The sequence below is a fragment of the Theropithecus gelada genome, chromosome 1 (assembly GCF_003255815.1).
Source record: "Theropithecus gelada isolate Dixy chromosome 1, Tgel_1.0, whole genome shotgun sequence".
Classification (NCBI taxonomy): domain Eukaryota; kingdom Metazoa; phylum Chordata; class Mammalia; order Primates; family Cercopithecidae; genus Theropithecus; species Theropithecus gelada.
The window spans coordinates 653,015-670,012 of NC_037668.1; the positions used below are offsets into that span (position 1 = coordinate 653,015).

At 45.4% G+C, this 16,998-nt stretch overlaps 1 protein-coding gene across 1 annotated transcript in view; it reads left to right on the forward strand.

Annotated features, from left to right (window-relative positions):
* Window positions 1–16,638, forward strand: part of LOC112628439 (neuroblastoma breakpoint family member 4-like) — a 29,195-nt gene extending 12,557 nt beyond the window's left edge. Inside the window, exons 3-15 of the mRNA XM_025391163.1 lie at window positions 1,187–1,286; window positions 2,156–2,370; window positions 3,413–3,485; window positions 4,338–4,549; window positions 6,077–6,127; window positions 6,317–6,404; window positions 6,995–7,134; window positions 8,113–8,164; window positions 8,987–9,156; window positions 10,178–10,229; window positions 10,965–11,137; window positions 14,138–14,362; window positions 16,433–16,638. Coding sequence (XP_025246948.1) covers window positions 1,187–1,286; window positions 2,156–2,370; window positions 3,413–3,485; window positions 4,338–4,549; window positions 6,077–6,127; window positions 6,317–6,404; window positions 6,995–7,134; window positions 8,113–8,164; window positions 8,987–9,156; window positions 10,178–10,229; window positions 10,965–11,137; window positions 14,138–14,362; window positions 16,433–16,638 — 1,757 coding nt within the window. The remainder of the gene's footprint in view (window positions 1–1,186; window positions 1,287–2,155; window positions 2,371–3,412; window positions 3,486–4,337; window positions 4,550–6,076; window positions 6,128–6,316; window positions 6,405–6,994; window positions 7,135–8,112; window positions 8,165–8,986; window positions 9,157–10,177; window positions 10,230–10,964; window positions 11,138–14,137; window positions 14,363–16,432) is intronic.
* Window positions 16,639–16,998: the final 360 nt, after the last annotated feature.

The window sequence follows — 16,998 nt, forward strand, 5'->3', positions numbered from 1 at the left end:
CCAACATATTGACTGCTGATGCAGGCACAGAACCACCTGTTCTTCTCAGCAAGAGGCTAAATCATGTTTATGAGAATCCTCTCTGTACCATGTAAGATGTTGCAGACAAATAACATCTAGTCTGTTGGTCTAAACATCTGGGACTAATGAACTTCCATTCACTTCAGACTTCTTTGAGGCCCAGTAGGCAAAGCTCTATTCTGGGCACCCTGGGGGAAACATAGTGACAGTACACAGCACCTGCACTAAGGAGTTTAAAGAGGAGATTGCTCCTAATAGTAACTGCGGCAGCCATAAGTGACAGCATCAAGAGGAAGGAGTACCATGGTGAGAGGGAAGTCCTGCTTCCTGGGGCACAGGCTCTTGTTCCTAAAGAGGAAGAAAGCTGGCACATAAGACATTGTGGAGGTAGCAGTGTCGTGTGCAGAGCAGGGACCCTGGGCTCCTGGGCTCCATCCAAGTTGCCTATCTTCTCGGTGCCTAAGTTTCCTCATCTGTTCATTGGGTACTATAATAATATGTACCTCAGAAATGTGCTACAATGACTTAACATGATCTATTTCTTCTAAATCTCCTAGAACAGTTCTTGGCACGGAGAAAACACTCTCTATTAGTTCTTCATTCTACTGGGTCTAACTTAATTCAAAGTTTATTAGTATTTGGGCATAATTCTACTAAAGCCTCAGGGTGTTATGCCTCATATTTTATGCAGTTATATTCAGATACGATACTTTACATATTTGACATACTTGTACTTGAAATTTCCAGTACCAGGGAAACCGTGAGTCCCATAGTGCTAAGGGTCTTTCCGACTGTGCAGGATATTATTACTTCATGCCCCAGCGCAGTGTTTTACAGGAGAGGCTACAGGGCTTGGGAAAGTGTCCCAAGATTCAGAGTCAGACCTCAGGGGCTGTGAATTCTGACTCTGCCTTGTTCCAGGTGGATCATCTTGTCCAGTTACTTGATATGCCCTTGAGTTTTTTTCTCCCCATCTCTAAGTTGGAGAGTATCAGATGCTAGAATGTTGGGAGGTTGATAAATAAAGACGTGGAAATGCCTGCCTGGAGCCTGGTACTGGGGCTGCTTTCATCCTTGGGATGGATGCTGCTGCCTGCCCTGTCAGTAGTGATCCCAGCAGCATGTCCAGCCTTGCACTGAGGCAGGTGTGTCTGTCTTTTCTCAGAGTGTGAAGAGTACAAAGACATCATAGACTCTGTGCTGAGGGATGAACTGCAGTTCGTGGAGAAGCTGGCAGAGAAGCTCAGACAAGCTGAGGAGCTCGGGTGAGTAGGCCCCATTGGGGGCAGGCAGATGGGCAGGGGTGTGAATCTCTGAAGTGCAGCAACTCAGCTGGGAGAACTAAGAGCTAAGCTGGGCCAGGACAAGGGCAGGCATTTACATGGCAGGCACATGTCACACAAACATTTATAAAGCAGAGAACAGTCATCTTAGTAAGTTATGGGTTGCAGTTGTTTCTTGAACCTTGTTTTCTCTTTTTAAAACAAGGAATTCTTGAGGTGAAATTTGCATAACCAAAGTTAATCAAAAGAAAGTGAACCACCCAGCAGCATTTAGCACACTAAAATGGTGTGTGATCACCACCCCATTTACTCTTAGTTAGAATCACCTCCTGACTGACTGCCACATGTCATTCGTTCAATCAATCTTGCCTTCTTAACCCTGTCATTTTTTTCTTCCTACATCTTTCAAATCCACCCCATTTGCAGCTGGTCACATTTCTGAGCATGGCTTTAGTTCAAGTCACTGTAAGATGCACTGTGTGAATTTCCATTTAGCAATGTCCATGGCCAAAGTGAGGAACTGAAAGGACATCCATTTGGAACTGATCTAGGAAGACACCAGCTTTTGTTTACAGAAAAGAAAGATCAATGGAACATCATCGAGGATCTTACAGGAGCACTCTCTTATGTAGAAGAAGCCTTTAAAAATATATACATATGTATAACTTAAATATATATATATTTTATTAATATTGTATTTTTCTCCTTGACAAAGACATTTCCCCAAATATGTGCTGACCTTCTGCTTGGAAAGCTCCTTGAGGACATTCTCACAGAAACCTCTGTTGCAATGTTAGAACTGATCACTCATCCCTTTCCGTTATTAAATGTTCTCTACTATCTCACCTTAGGCAATATAAAGCCCTGGTTCACTCTCAGGCACGAGAGCTGACCCAGTTACGGGAGAAGTTACAGGAAGGGAGAGATGCCTCCCGTTCACTGAATCAGCATTTCAAGGCCCTCCTCGCTCCTGATGACCTTGACAAGTTCCAGGGTCAGGACCTCCGAGAGCAGCTGGCTGAGGGGCGCCGGCTGGCAGAGCGCCTTCTCCACAAGCTCAGTCCAGGTGAGGTGGCCACAGGCCCTGATAACACACAGCTCTAGGCTTATGAAAGTCCCCAGACCTCCACACCTCCACAATGACAATTTTATGGATAGTGTATCTTTCCAGTAAACATCTGTGGGCATGACATGATCAGGACTTCCTGGGTAGGAATAGAGATGGGAAACCCATTGGGTTGGAGGTCACAGTATTGCAAATGTCTCCTCCTTTCTTGATGGAACGTGGTCTTTGGAGCAAGAGGCAGCATTCGTCCAGTTTTAAAGGACTGGAAGGAGGCTGTGACAGGAGGCAGCTTGTTAGAGTGAAAAGAGACCCGGACTAAGAGTGAAGGTTCCCAGGCTCTATCTTCAGTAATGTCTTTAGCAATTGTGCCCAACTGATTAATTTATCCTTCCTGGGTTTCTGTCGCTAAATCTGTAAAGGCAAACAAATTGTCTCTGGCATTCAAATATGGGAACACTTATGACTATATTGCACAATGAGATAAAGCCCCTCGCTGTGTGCTGTTGGAGAAGGCTCTTGAAGTGCTGGCATTTGGTGGTAGGAAGTGGTTGAGGCTGGAGCACTCCCCATGGAGACAGTGTCCCTGGATAACACAATCGAAGCCACGTAGGGGGCCCATGAAGTCCCTGATGTACGGAGTATTGTGGGACAAGGCTGTTTGTCCTGTTCTAAGAGAAAGATACAGGTTCTAAATGCGAGCTGTGACAGGACACAGAGCCTGTGCCTGGGAATCACATCTGTGGGAGGACTGGGGAGACAGCTGCTGAAGTTCAAAGAGAGACTGGACAAGCCTGCAGTGATGTGAAGAGGAAACATCTTTTCAATATTTGGCCACATCTTGATGGTCACCCCCAAGATCAGAAACGATTGCGTTACGGATCAGGAAACCATTCCAGGGCATTTTGTTAGAGATAAAACATGAGAGCTTTCAGTACAGTGCAGACCCATATATATAGATGTTCATGTCTCCATGCACATAGGGCTCACTGTGCTTGCATAGGTGAAGTGGGAAATATCTGAATGGACACTTCTGTATTTGCAGAAACTGATGAAGATGAGGATGAAGATGAGAAAGATGAGGAGGTTGAGAAAGTACAGGAATCACCTGCTCCCAGGTAACACTGAATAATTAGGAGCAGGTAATGGGTGGTAAAATATGAAAAGGGTCTCAGAAAGAACACAAGGCGGGTGAAGGTAGTCACAGATTCCAGATGCAGGATAAGAAAGCTGCAGAGTCCACTGATTCCATGCATTCACCCAACAAGGAAATAGCCCTGTTAACATGTTTGTCCATTGTCTTCATGGTACCCGTAAGCATGACCCTAGATGAACTCACAGCCCAAGGGACTTCCTGCACACACAGAGGAGACCTGTTCTCCCCTGCAGTGAAAGCCAGGAGGAGGTGCAAAGCTGCTTTCTACATGGCAGACTTTATGTTCTTTTAAGGAAAGATAAATAACAGAGAGGCAACAAGCAGAGGAATTAGGAAGTACCTAGCAAAGTTGAACACAAAGAAAAGCACCTAGACAAAAAGTTTACATTTCACGGCACAATATATAAATTAAAAAAAATCTTAGAAGCCACACCATCTCTGGAGTCTACAATGGCTCAAACACCTGCAATCCCGTGGTCACCATATGTTAACTACAACCCAGCTTAGACACACCATGTGGCAGCTGTTTTTAGTCTCTGTGTGTGCTCTCAAGACTGTACCATACAGAGAGAGCTGAGTCTCCTTCCTCAGCTCCTATCTACCCAGTGCAATGATCTCTAGTTGCTGTTTCCTCTCTGATTTTCTCTGCTCTGTTGCAGAGAGGAGAGGATTGTCTGTTCCTTCTTAAAGGGAAACTCCCCTTTGCTTTCTGAGACCACTCTCTTATGCCTCCTGTCAAAACCAGTAGGACTTCCTAGGGTCCTATGTCTTTTGGTTTAATTTTCTGTCATTTCTATCCCACCAGGCTCATCAGGGAGGTGCAGATGGCTGAAGGAAAGGAAGTCCCTCAGGACTCACTGGAGGAATGTGCTGTCACTTGTTCAAATAGTCACGACCCATCTGACTCCAACCAGCCTCACAGGAGCAACAAAATCACATCTGAGGAAGACAAAGTCGACTCTGCTCTGGTTGTAGAGAATGAACCCTCTCATGATGAAGAGAAGGAAGCTCTAAACATTCTCCCAGGTAGCCTCTCTATTCTTTGTCCCTCCTGCCTCTGTCTAGGTTGAGGAAGATCAATTCTGAGGACAGGCTGCATACATACATATTGGTTTGATTTACATACTAAGACAGAGCCGGGTGCAGTGGCTCATGGCTGTAATCCCAGCACTTTGCAAGGCCTAGGTGGGTGGGTCACTTAAGTTCAGGAGTTCAAGACCAGCTTGGGAAATGTGGTGAAACCCATCTTTACACATAATATGAAAAATTAGCCAGGCATGGTGGTGCGTGCCTGTCATTGCAACTACCCGGGTGGCTGACAGGGGAGTCACCTGAACCCAGGAGGTAGAGGCTGCAGTGAGCCATAATTGTACCACTGCACTCCAGCCTGAGTGACAGACAGAGACTCTGCATCAATTAAAAAAAGAAAGAAAGAGAGAAAGGAAGAAAGAAAGGCAGAGAGAGAGAAAGAAAGAAAGAAAAAGAGAGAAAGGAAGGAAGGAAGGAAGGAAGGAAGGAAGGAAGGAAGGAAGGAAGGAAGGAAGGAAGGAAGGAAGGAAGGAAGAGAGAGAGAGAGAGAAAGAAAAAGAAAAGAAAGAGAAAGATAGAAAGAAATGAAGAAATAAATGGATAAAAGTAAAGAAAGAAACTATGAGGGAATATTGCACACAGCCATCCAAGGGTCAGAGAACTTTCCTCTACTCCTTGTCCCATGGCATGACTTTGTCTTCCTGGCCCCAATGTCAGCATGTTGGACCACAGGCAGGTGTGACAAAGTCATAGCCATCTGTGTACAGGAGGTTGCTATCAGGTCTCCTGGTTCAGTTCCTATGTCTCTTGTCACATGCAATAATGATTAGTGTCCTTGAACAATGTACCTGGACTTTCTATGCCTGTCACAGGCCACTGGCAGTCTTGCCTGTGTATTTGGAGATGTTGTTTCTCTGGATTCACTGTTCTCAGCCCCAGCCTTGGTCTCCTTTAAATCAGTTTGTCCCAGCTAAGCAGCCACCTTGAAAGCAGGACATAAACACTGCTACCTTTATCTTGCTTAGAAGTTTCCCTAAATAAGGCTGGGCCCTAAGTTCATCACCCCATGAGTGGCCAGTGTTTCTGTGTAGCACCACACTCTCTTTTCTGCAAGGGTTGTTGGAATTTATCCATCAGTTCAGTCTCCTATATAAATTTCTTGAACCGTTCACTGACCATGATATATGATGAGATAAATCGGTATTGCAACAACACTTCTGGAGAGTAGTTAGGGCCATTTTTGAATTCTTGTGAGAAAAGTTTGTTTAACTGTCGGCACAGACTTATGTCAGAGGAGAGGTGATTATGATCTACCAGATGAGGGAGATTTTGCTCCATGGGTATGGAAAGGCGGCTTATCGACTTCTGACAAGACTTAATGTAGGGCGCCTTAGAACCTTCCTGTCAAAATGTCACATTCTTACACTGAGGATATTTATGTTCTTGTGCCTTGATGGGGCACTGATTTCTTCTTGTGAAGTGTGATTTCCTTACTGTGACCTGCTCTTCTGAATTTGTTTACAGAAAATCAAAATGATCATGAGGAAGAGGAGGGGAAAGCGCCAGTGCCCCCCAGGTAACTGTGGATTTGTGGGCTGTTGGTTCAGTAGTGACACCTGGACACCACGGATCCAGGGAAAATAGGAAGTGATGAACAGAATTGTCTCATCCATTCATCCAACTGCAAATTACCCCTTTCACAATGTTATCTTCTTTATTGTGGTACTTGAATAGGTTTCAATTTCTTAATCCATCTCAAGCATGGGAACCGACAATCAGTTGAGCCAGGTGAACTGACTAAATTCACGGATTTCCTGATCTCACCTGTGGTCTCCCATGTGGTTAATCCAGAGTAAGATGCATATCTGCTTTCTGAGTGTTTTGTGTCAGCATGTTGGCAACTACTTAGTTTGCAAGACAGAAAATTAAAAAAAAAAAATTCATACGATATCAAAATATTGAAAAAGGGGGACCATAAAAACAGCATCTGTGAGTCTGGAATGCCTCAAGAGCTCTGTTCACTTGGATGCTGCATGTAAATGTCAACGCCATTTGTGTGAAGGAAGTGAAGCCCCGTGTTAGATCTCTCTGCTGCAAGTCATGCTGCTAGTTTACAGGGAGAGTCTCGGTCTCCTGCAGCAGCTCGTTTGTGGCAAGTGCACTGAGCACCTGCTGCTTGTGTTTGCTCTGTCCCCAGGGCAGTCATATCCACCCCACATTTAGAAGGATGGGTTTTCTCTCTTGGAGGAAACTCCCCCTTTGCTTTCTGTGACCACTCCCTTTGTGTCCCATCAAATCACATGACATGCTGTGGTGCTGAGTCTGTCTTGATCTAATCGGCTGTCTTTCCTATCCTACCTGGCTCATCAGGAAGCTGCAGGATTCTGAAGAGAAGGGAGTCCTGAAGGACTTACCAGAGGAATGTGTTTTTTCTCATTCTAGACACTGTGACATGTCCAACTCTTACCTGCATCATGAAGTCACTTTCTTGGCACTGGATGAAGAGAAAGTTTGCTCTGTTCAGGATGTTGCCAGGGATTACTCCAATTCCAAATGGGATGAGACCTCACTTGGCTTCCTAGGTAGGCTCCCTATTCTTTCCACCACACAATCTGTCCATAATGAGAGATGACATACCTTCAGGAAGACACGATGCTTATACACTGGTTAGAACCAGGCTTTAGGATTTTGAAGGAAGGCATCCTAGGAGTCAGAGTTGTGCTCCATCCTCCTCCACAACCACACATTGTCCTTCATCTTTGCCCCATTGTCAAATCACTGTACCCAAAGTTGACCTGACAAATTCATACCCACCTCTGCAGCCTGGGTGCAGGATGTAACCACTAGTCCTCCTGATTTAGATTTAATCTGTCATCTCACATGAAAACTTTTAATTTTCCCTCCCAAACAACCTGAGTTTCTCTGCCTGTCCAAGGCCACTGGCAGCCTTATCTATATCCTTGGAGCTGTCATTACCCTCGTTCACTTCTCTCAGGCTAGACTCCCTCCCCTTTTAGCAGGCTTCTCTTAGCTAAGAGGTCTCTGAGTACCAGAACATAACACCACTATTAGATTTTGTATGTTTCTGAAAGGAGGCTGGGCCCTGGAACTCCCTGCCACATGAAAGGCCAATGTATCCATGTAGCGTTAGAGATTCATTTGATTTAATCTGTCCCTCTAAATGTACATTCTACAAAAACACCGAAAACAGCTTATCTGAAGGAAACATGCTGAATACTGCAGTAACCTGCTAGGAAGCATTTAAGTAGATCTCCAGGATCTGTTAGTAAATAGGATATGGTTAACATTTTGCTGTGACTCAGGACAGAAGGGACTGTGATGATGACCTGTCATATCAGGGAGATTTGCTCCATGGCTCAGGAAAGCAAACCTAGTGACTTCTCACAAGGCTCACCCTGAGCCTCCTGGAAAATTTCTCTCACAATAGCCTGTTATCACACCGAGTATATTTATGCCCCTAGGTAGATTTGGACACAGGGTTGTGCATGTATGAATGGAATCAAGTTCATGTGACTGGTCTTCTCTTAATTTACTTGCAGAAAAGCAAAATAATCTTGAAGAGGTGAAAGGAAAAGAAACAGTTGATCCCAGGTAATTAAAAAAAATCGGGGCTCTCAATTCAGGGTGACACCTGTGGAACTCATATCCCCAGAAAACCGGAAAGTCCTGAATATACCTAATTCATCCCTTCAGCCAACCAGAAATGATCCTTTCTAACCATGTTTTACATTTTCATTGTGATACTTGCATTGTTGGCCATTTTGTATTAACTTCTCAGGTTCAGTACATAAAACCAGTTGATCTTGTGAACAATTAATCAGTCCCAGAGATTTCTGTAAAGCAGCTATCTCTTCTTATGTTTTCAACCAGCCTGAGATTCATATCTGCTTTCTGCTGTTTTGCATTAACACAGTGCTAAGCATTTCAAGGTAAGGAAATTAGGTAGAAAAAGATTATTATTATACCACACATAGTAATGAGAGAAGAAGGACTTCATGGCATGAGATTTCGGGGATATTATTATGCCTCAAAAGCTATGTTTAATTGGTCACTACACATGAAATTTAACACCATTTAAAAGAATGGAATGAAGCCACCATTATGGAACAGGATATTCAGTAAGTCATGACTGCACCATACAGAGAGACTCAGTCTCCTTCCTCAGAAAATCGTGATCTGGCCACTTCGCTGAGCTCCTGATGCTTCTTTCTCTCTCTCTCATCTCTCTTTCCCTCTCTCTGTATTGCAACCCACCCCATGGCAACCACACTGTGACCCACCAAGAAGAGGAGAATATTGAACTCTTTAATGGGCTGCCCCATTTGTTTCTGCCATCACTGCCTCCTGCCTCACGTGAAGCCAGCTGGGCGCTGAAACTCCTTGGATTAATCCTTACTCCTTCCTACCTTACAGGCTCAGCAGGGGACCGCTGAGGGTGGACAAGCATGAAGTCCCCCAGGAGTCACTGGATGGATGCTGCTTTACTCCTTCCATCCTTCCTGACCTACCTCACTCCAATCGCCCTTATGGGAGCACTTCATACTGTTTTGAAGACAAGCAAGTCAGCTTGGCTCCTGTAGACAGTGAGTACTCCATTGTGAACATGATAAATCTCCAACTGGTGTCTCAGGTAGACTCCATAATCCTTGCACCCCTGGCTGGACTGAGACGTGTCATTGGGGTGGGCATGACTCAGAGACACAGGATGATTTGCATCAGAATCAAAAATCAAGTTGGAAGCACAGACATGGGGTGGGTCAGTGAGCTCTGCTCTCTTCCTCATCTCAGACCAGGCCTGTGTCACCCTGGCCCACTGTCACGACATTGACAAATTCACACCAACCTACGCAGCACATGCCCAACAGGTATCTGTCAGGCCTCTTAATCTGAATAAGATTCGTCTTGCCAGCTATTATGTTCCTTACAAGTTTCTTTCCCCAGCCATGTCCTTTGAGATTCTATGCCAGCCCAAGGCCAGTGGCATCTTTGTCTACTTTTCGTTAAAGATATTACCTAGGTTTTAAAGAACCTAGCCTCATTCTCTGTGTCCTTGATGTTGGCCTGTTTTAGGTGAGCAGTACATTTGCTTTTGTTATGTGTCTAGAAACAAGACTGGGCCTTGTCACTCCTAGATATCACGAAATGCCAATGTCTCTTTGTAGTACCAAAGATTCATTTTGATTCGAGGGTCTGTATATTCTCTCCTTCATTCTAATTTCAGTGTATAAACTCCTTGCCACCATGAACAATGTGGGTATTTGATGACTGAAGGCTGAATAGTGCAGTTTTCCTTCTAGAAAGCAATTGAGGTGTTTGCCTTGAATTGGTGTGAAAAAATTGCATAACTATTTTCACAAAATCAGGACAGTTGATGTTGGGATAATGATCTACCAGAACAGGGAGATTTCATTCCTAGGCTCAGGGAAGAAAACCAAGGCATCTCTCTCATGACAGGACCTCAGGCCTCCTGGAATATTTCTCTCACACTGTCCTGATCTCCCACTGAGGAAACTGATGTTCCTATGTTAGGACTGCACAGTGGATTGTTTGTGTGTGTAGGAGAACCTGCTTAATGTGTCTGTCTCTGTCTGAATTTATTTGCAGAAATTGAAAAGGATCAAGAGGAGCTAGAAGATCAAGACCCACCGTGCCCCAGGTAACTCTGAGGAATCATGGACAGTTAATTCACTGTAGATATCTGGAGTCTCGGATGCAGGGAAAATCAGAGCATGCAGAATATACCTGTTCCATCTGTTCAGCCAACCATGAAATAGCCATATTCATAAGGTTGACTCTTTTCATTGTACACCTATATTTGCATTTCCTTCTTATTAATTTTTTTCAATTCTACTAATTTGCATTCAGTTGACTCTGTTGAACTGATCAGTCACAGACATTTTCTGCAATCCCCTTTTCTGTCCTTTTTGATTAAAGTGGAGTTGCACACTTGATGTCTGCCTCTTTGGCATTACCATGTTTACAAGTATTAGACAGTGCCATGTTTACAAGTATTTGACAGCAGGAAAGTTAATGAAAATAATGCATGTCATGCTACAATGTTGAGAACAAGAGATGTTGAGGATACAGGAACTCTGTGAAGACTCAAGAGTCTGTATTCATTTGGCCAATGATGCTAATTTCAAGAAAATGTATGCAACAGTTTCCCACAGGGATCACTCCATTTCCTTCCTCCCCAGCTCATTTCCTGCCCAGTGCACTCAAAGCCTCTCACGCTCTGTCTCCTTCTCGAGACAGGGAAGGATGATTGTATCTCCCTGAGGAGACTGTACTTTGCTTCCTCTGGGCCTTCCTGAGGGCCTCCCTATAGAACCAGCTGGGCGCAGTGGTGTTGGTTCTCTCTGGCGTTTATCTTCTGTCTTCTTTACCCCAGGCTCAGCCAGGAGCTTCCAGAGGTGAAGGAGCAGGAAATGCCAGAGGACTCTGTGGATGAAGTTTACTTGACTCCTTTAGTTCATCGTGACCTGTCTGACTGCCACCAGCCTTATAGCAGCACCTTGTCCTCATTGGAGGATCAACTTGCCTGCTCTGCTTTGGATATAGCCTGTGAGTACTCCATCCTGGAGGTCACAAAGATCCACTGTCATCCCAGGCAGCCTCTGTATGTTTTGTTTCTGCAACTTGTGCAGCTCAGAGAGACCACCTCTGCAGGCAGGCCGTATACACTGAGCCTGTTTTGAATCTGGCTCTTGGGTCCAGTTTTCAGCACAGACATCCACTGGGTAGAACTTCCTCTTCTCCTGTCCCAAGAGACTCCTCTGTCACCTGGCTCCTTCTCACAAGAGTAGGCTGTGGCTATCAAAACAGGCCTGAGAGGGGTGTGGTAAGGACTTATTGCAAAGTCTTGGCCACAGTAGCTTAGCTGAAGAAATTTATATAACAGACCTCCTTCTTTAAGATAGGGAAACGGTCTTTCCTGAAATTATGTTGCTAACTACATGCCCTTATCTCTTCTCTGGCCATCCAGATATGCTGGGAGTTTTTCCCGATTATTTGGAGGCCTGTTTCATGATTCCTGTGTCCCAAGCTAGATTCTCTTCTTCAGGGATCCCTAGCCCTGAGGCCATGGGTCATTATGGGTCCATGACCTGTTAGGAACTGGACCACAGAGCAGGAGGTGAGCGTTGGGAGAGCATTTCAGCCTGGATTCCACCTCCTGTCAGATCAGCAGGGGCATTAGATTCTCACATGAGCTCGAACCCTATTGTGAAGTGCACATGCCAGGAATCTGGATTGTGCTTTCCTTATGAGAATCTAATGCCTGATGATCTGTCACTGTCTCCCAGTGACTGTCACCCCCAGATGAGACCATCTAGTTGCAGGAAAATGAGCTTAGGGCTCCCACTGATCCTACATTACGGTGAGTTGTATAATTGTTTCATTATATATTACAATGTAATGTTTGTAGAAATAAAGTGCACAGTAAATGTAATGTGCCTGAATCATCCTAAAACCATCCCTCCTACCCTGGTCCCTGAAAAATTGTCTTCCATGAAACCAGACCCTGGTGCTAAAAAGGTTGGGGACTGCGGCTCTACTTCCTCCGAGGGGTCTTCCCTCCACTGACGCAGTCCAGCGTCCCTTCCTTTATGCGTGTCAGGCTTGCATCCTCTGCAGAGCTCCAGTGGTTTTCTCCATGTGTGGGTTTTAGTTTCAATCAAGTTTTGGTCTCAGTGCTATATTCTCATGAAAACCATCGACAACTAGTGTCCCTCATGAGGTTCTGGCGTAACCGATGAGCAAAGCAAAGTGGTTCCTGTCCCCACGACGTCCAGAAAACTCTTCCTCTGAGCAAGTGCCCCTTGAGATAGCAGCTTCATAGGATGTGTAAAAACAAAATCCAGTTTTCATTTCTTCTTGCTCATTCTCTTTTTTATAACTTCAATTCTGGGAATTTGATGTGGATTGTTGGGGATTTTACCCATTACATTATCTTCTAGTAAGAGCAAGTAACTCTGTGATGTCCCTCAGTAATTGGATTATGTTGTAATGAAATTAGCAAAAATGCCAGGTGTGGTGATTCACATCTTTAATTCCAGAATGTTGGGAGGCCAAGGAGGTGGATCGCCTGAGCTCAGGAGTTTGAGACCAGCATGGGTAACGTGGTAAAACCCTGTCTCTACAAAAAAATTAGCAGGGCGTGGTGGTACACACCTGTAGTCCCAGCTTCTCGGGAGGCTGAGGTAGAAGAGTCACCTGAGCCTGGTTAGTTGAGGCTGCAGTGAGCCACGATTGCACCACTGCACTGCAGCCTCAGCAACAAAGTGAGACCCTGTGTCACACACACTCACACTCACACACACACAGGCACACACACAAAAAGAAAGAAACGAGCAACAAAGATGTTGGCCTCTATTCTATTTTGGTCAGTAAGTGCCTTTCATACTGGGACCATCCCCATTCCCATTTTGCATTTCTCCCTGAGTTTCAAAACAGCAAATGCCTTTCTAGAATCACAGTGATTCATGAAACAATTAAAATACACACTGTCCTTGCACCTGCTGTATGTCCTGCCCCTTTGCAAGCAAGCTCTGTCCTGCTATAACCTGTTCCGGGCTCAAAGGACACTCCCAAGTGGGCAGTGGTATTTGCATATTAGAGCTGAGGGCACTGAGGCGTTTTTAAGAAAACTTAGAAAACCTTGCAGAGAACAAGGATGTGGAGAGGGGAGGAGAGAGAGGAGCCCCACAGCAACATGGATCTGGCCCTGCAGGCCCCGTCCCCATCCTGAGCCCAACCTGGACTGCTGTGAAGTCATTGGAAGTCTTAGTCCACTCAGAATGTGTATTCCTCTCCCTGGGGAAATGGAAAGAATCTGTTTAAGGGGTGCCACCCGAACCCCACTGGAGCAGTGGGTAATGTGAGGATTGTGTCCTCTGTTACCTTCCTAAGGAACCGCACGTGCTGATCTGTGGCTCTTGTGGCCCCTGAATTTCCAGGAAGGGACTGGTCCCTCTCCTACATTGCCTCTGTCTGCTGACACCCACTATATGACAATAGGATGGATATGTGTGGGTTGAGGGTCAAACCATTATAGTCAACGGGAAATTCAAAGTGTCCCAGAACCCATAAAAGTTTGCCTCAGTTAGTGTTTGGTCTGTAGCCTCCCAGCCCCCTTTCTCATGGTTCTTTCTCAAAGCCTCGCAGCTCTAATTCTTGGCCTGTTCTTACAACCCTGTGTGTGAAGAAAAACAGCTCCTCCTCTCCTGTGCTCTGAGGCCTCTCTAGAACTTTCCCTCTTGTCACAAGAAAGAATTGAATAATAACAGAATAATCGTGATGGTCTTGTTAGACAATCCAAAGCCCTCTGGGCTGAAGCAAAGGTTTTTCATTTCAGGGACACCCCAGCCTGGGACCCTGCCATGTCAGCGTCCCCAGGCACAGACAGGAAAGGTGACGTCGCCTGCACTGACATGATGTCTGTCTGTGTGGCGTGGGTCACTGGGTGGCTTTACGGACAGCAGAGACATCGGGGATGGGTGCTCTGGGCGTGCTTAACAAAGGGAAAACTCAGATTATTCCTACTGAAGCACCTTCTCCTTTCAGCTCCCACCAAGACGGCCTGTCCCCAAGGGACTTGGAGTGGAGACTTGAGCCACCACCTGTCAGAGGTGCAGGTTGCACAGGCACAGCTGGAGCCAAGCACCCTGGTGCCCAGTTGTCTGCGACTACAGCTGGATCAAGGGAATGGCTTGGCCAGGCGGGGCCTTTCCTCCACCACCTGCAGTTTCGCAGCCAACACTGATTCTGGGAACCAACGGAACTTCCAAGGTAGGGAAGGAAACGGAGTCATGAAGCTCTAATCCAGGTGTTGGTGGTCACAGTGCTGTGGGTGGAGGAGAGAATGGGGCCTCCCACGCTTCCTCAGGGTCAAGCTGAAATTCACGATGCTACAACCCAGTGAGATGAGCAAAGGCCTGGAACTTAGAACCAAATCTGCTGTCAGGTTCTGGGTTTGCCACTTTCTGCTTGTTGACTTTGGCCAAGGTTTTTGTCTTTTTGCTATTTACATCTCTGTTCCCTCATCTGAGATACCTGAAAAATTATATCTACCTGCAATCATTGTTGGGAATATTAATTATGATAATTTCCAAAGGGCTTGATTCCATAAGAATTACCCAATAAACTTAAGAATGGGTGTTATCTAATCCTTTTAAGATCTTTCAGCTAAATTTACACTTAGAAAGTGACTTCACGGATGATGTCTCCTCTGAGGTAGAGCAGTTATGAAGATCTCTGCTTTCTAGGGCCCCTCTTCCTCTCCTTTCTCACACAGACTCCTCTGCCAGTTTTCTTCCTGTCCTTCCCCATCCCTCATGAAGCCAATTTTCCCCTATCAGGCACTTTCAGTAACAACCTATGAGGCACATTGAGTAACAGTGTAAATCCTGGGCCCACACTCACTCTCCTGACATGTCCAGTTTCCTCTCCTTTTTTCCTGCTTTTTTTGAAATAAAAGGGCAACTTTCACATGGAAAGTGTTCACATCAGTGTTTTTTATGAAATTCCATTTAGTTTAAATTCTCCACTCATGTCCACGGCCATGTCCTCAGTTTCTGTCTCACAGGGATCCACTTCTGCTCAGATTTCCTTAAAACCCTGGGTCGTGTTCATTCTCACTCTCTTCCCACTCAGTATCTCCTCCTGGAGCCCCTGGGGCTGCCTGGTGCTCATCTGTCAGGCGATGGCCTCAGCTGAGGAATGAGGGGACCCCGTCCTCAGGAGAAGGGAGGGTTGGGTGAGATAACGAGCACCATCTGGGTCCGAGGAGAGGACACATGGAAGGCGCTCAGGGAGTGTCGGGGGATGCACAGTCCCTGACACATGCCGTGAAAACTTATTTAAACTGATTTCTTCCCACTGGACTCTCCTTTGCTTCTCTATGGATTCTCACACCCCCAGCCAAGATTCACCACACTGGCTCAGACACACTCCCTGTTGCTCACTTTCCCTGGAGTCCAGAGCCTGAACCAGGTCCCAGGTAAGAAGAAAGAGTGAATGCCTTTTGTTTCATTAATATTTTGCTTCACCTGGTGATTTCTCCCTGCTGTCTACCAGGTCATTTGTTTCTCCCACACCTTTTCTTTCTCATTCTTCTCATGTCTCTAATTTTTTTTCCAATTTGAATGGACCAGAATAGTGATGACACTGTTACATTCAATCTCTCCAAAATCCCTATATAACATTTATTCTTTAAATTAACATGTACAGATACATGCATTTCTTTAAATTAACATGTACAGATTTATATCATTTGTCCTATTATGTGTGACTATGTATATCTGGTGTGTATGCTATCTACGGTGCATATATATATGCAGTAAATCATATAATGATACATCTTTTGTAAATTCTCTAGGTTTAGTCTTCCTAGTTCTTCTCTCACCAGCTGCTGTCACCTCTGTCTGGTCTCACCTCGGTGCCACATGGGCTGCCACCCTGCCAGACCCTTCCATTCCCATCTCCTGTTTGAACCCAGCTCTGATTTAACTTTGATTTTTGTAATCTCTGCTCTCCCCAAAGCATAGCCTACATACAGTGTTATTTCCTTGCCTTTGCCTTATCTACCTGGAAGCTATTTGTGTTTCTTAATCCTATGTTTCTTGAATATTTTTGTGAATTGGCAGTGCCTTTGGCTCCTGGCAATCTTACCATTGCTCAGTAATGTAGGAAAGATCAAGAAAAAAGAAAATATTAAAGTGACTCTATTGGCTTCCCCTCACCCTTTGGACTTTCTTTTCCAAGGCCACTTTCCTGATTTGATGTCCACTGAGTGGAAGAGAAAGTCACAGTAAGATCGTGGGTGCCAGTGGATCCCATTGGCTGTGGTTTTATTTTCAGAGCTGGTTTTAGAGCCCTCCCTGGGGATGAAGAACCCTCCCCAGCTGGGAGATGATGCACTTGAAGGCTCAGCAGACAACACACAAGGGCGTCAAGTCAATGGCCAGATTCATGCCTCCAGTGTCCTGAAACCGAAGATCATCAAAAGAAAACTCCCGCTCAGCAAGTGGAGACTGGCATGCAGATTCCCTGGCCTGCAAGCTTAGGGTGCAGAGGTAATCACGTCTATGGCTGATAGCTGCACTCCTTATTTCTTTGTCTATGGTGACAGCTCATTCTCCCACTGCTTTTTCTCACCCGTTTGTTCTCTCCAACAGCTGCTCTAACCTCTGTCTGGTCTTACCTCTGTGTCCCACGGGCTCCAACCCTGACATGCCCTTTCTGTCCTCATGTCCTCTTTGCTCTCTGAACTCTGCTCTATTCCTTCTTCTAGTGTCTTGAATGTCCCTCTCATGGCCACAGGAGAGCCAGGCCTCCTTGTCCTCATCCAAGTGCATAGTTTAAGCTGCTGAACACAGGGTCGTTTGCCTGGAATCACACACTCTCTTGGGAAATTTAACTTTCCT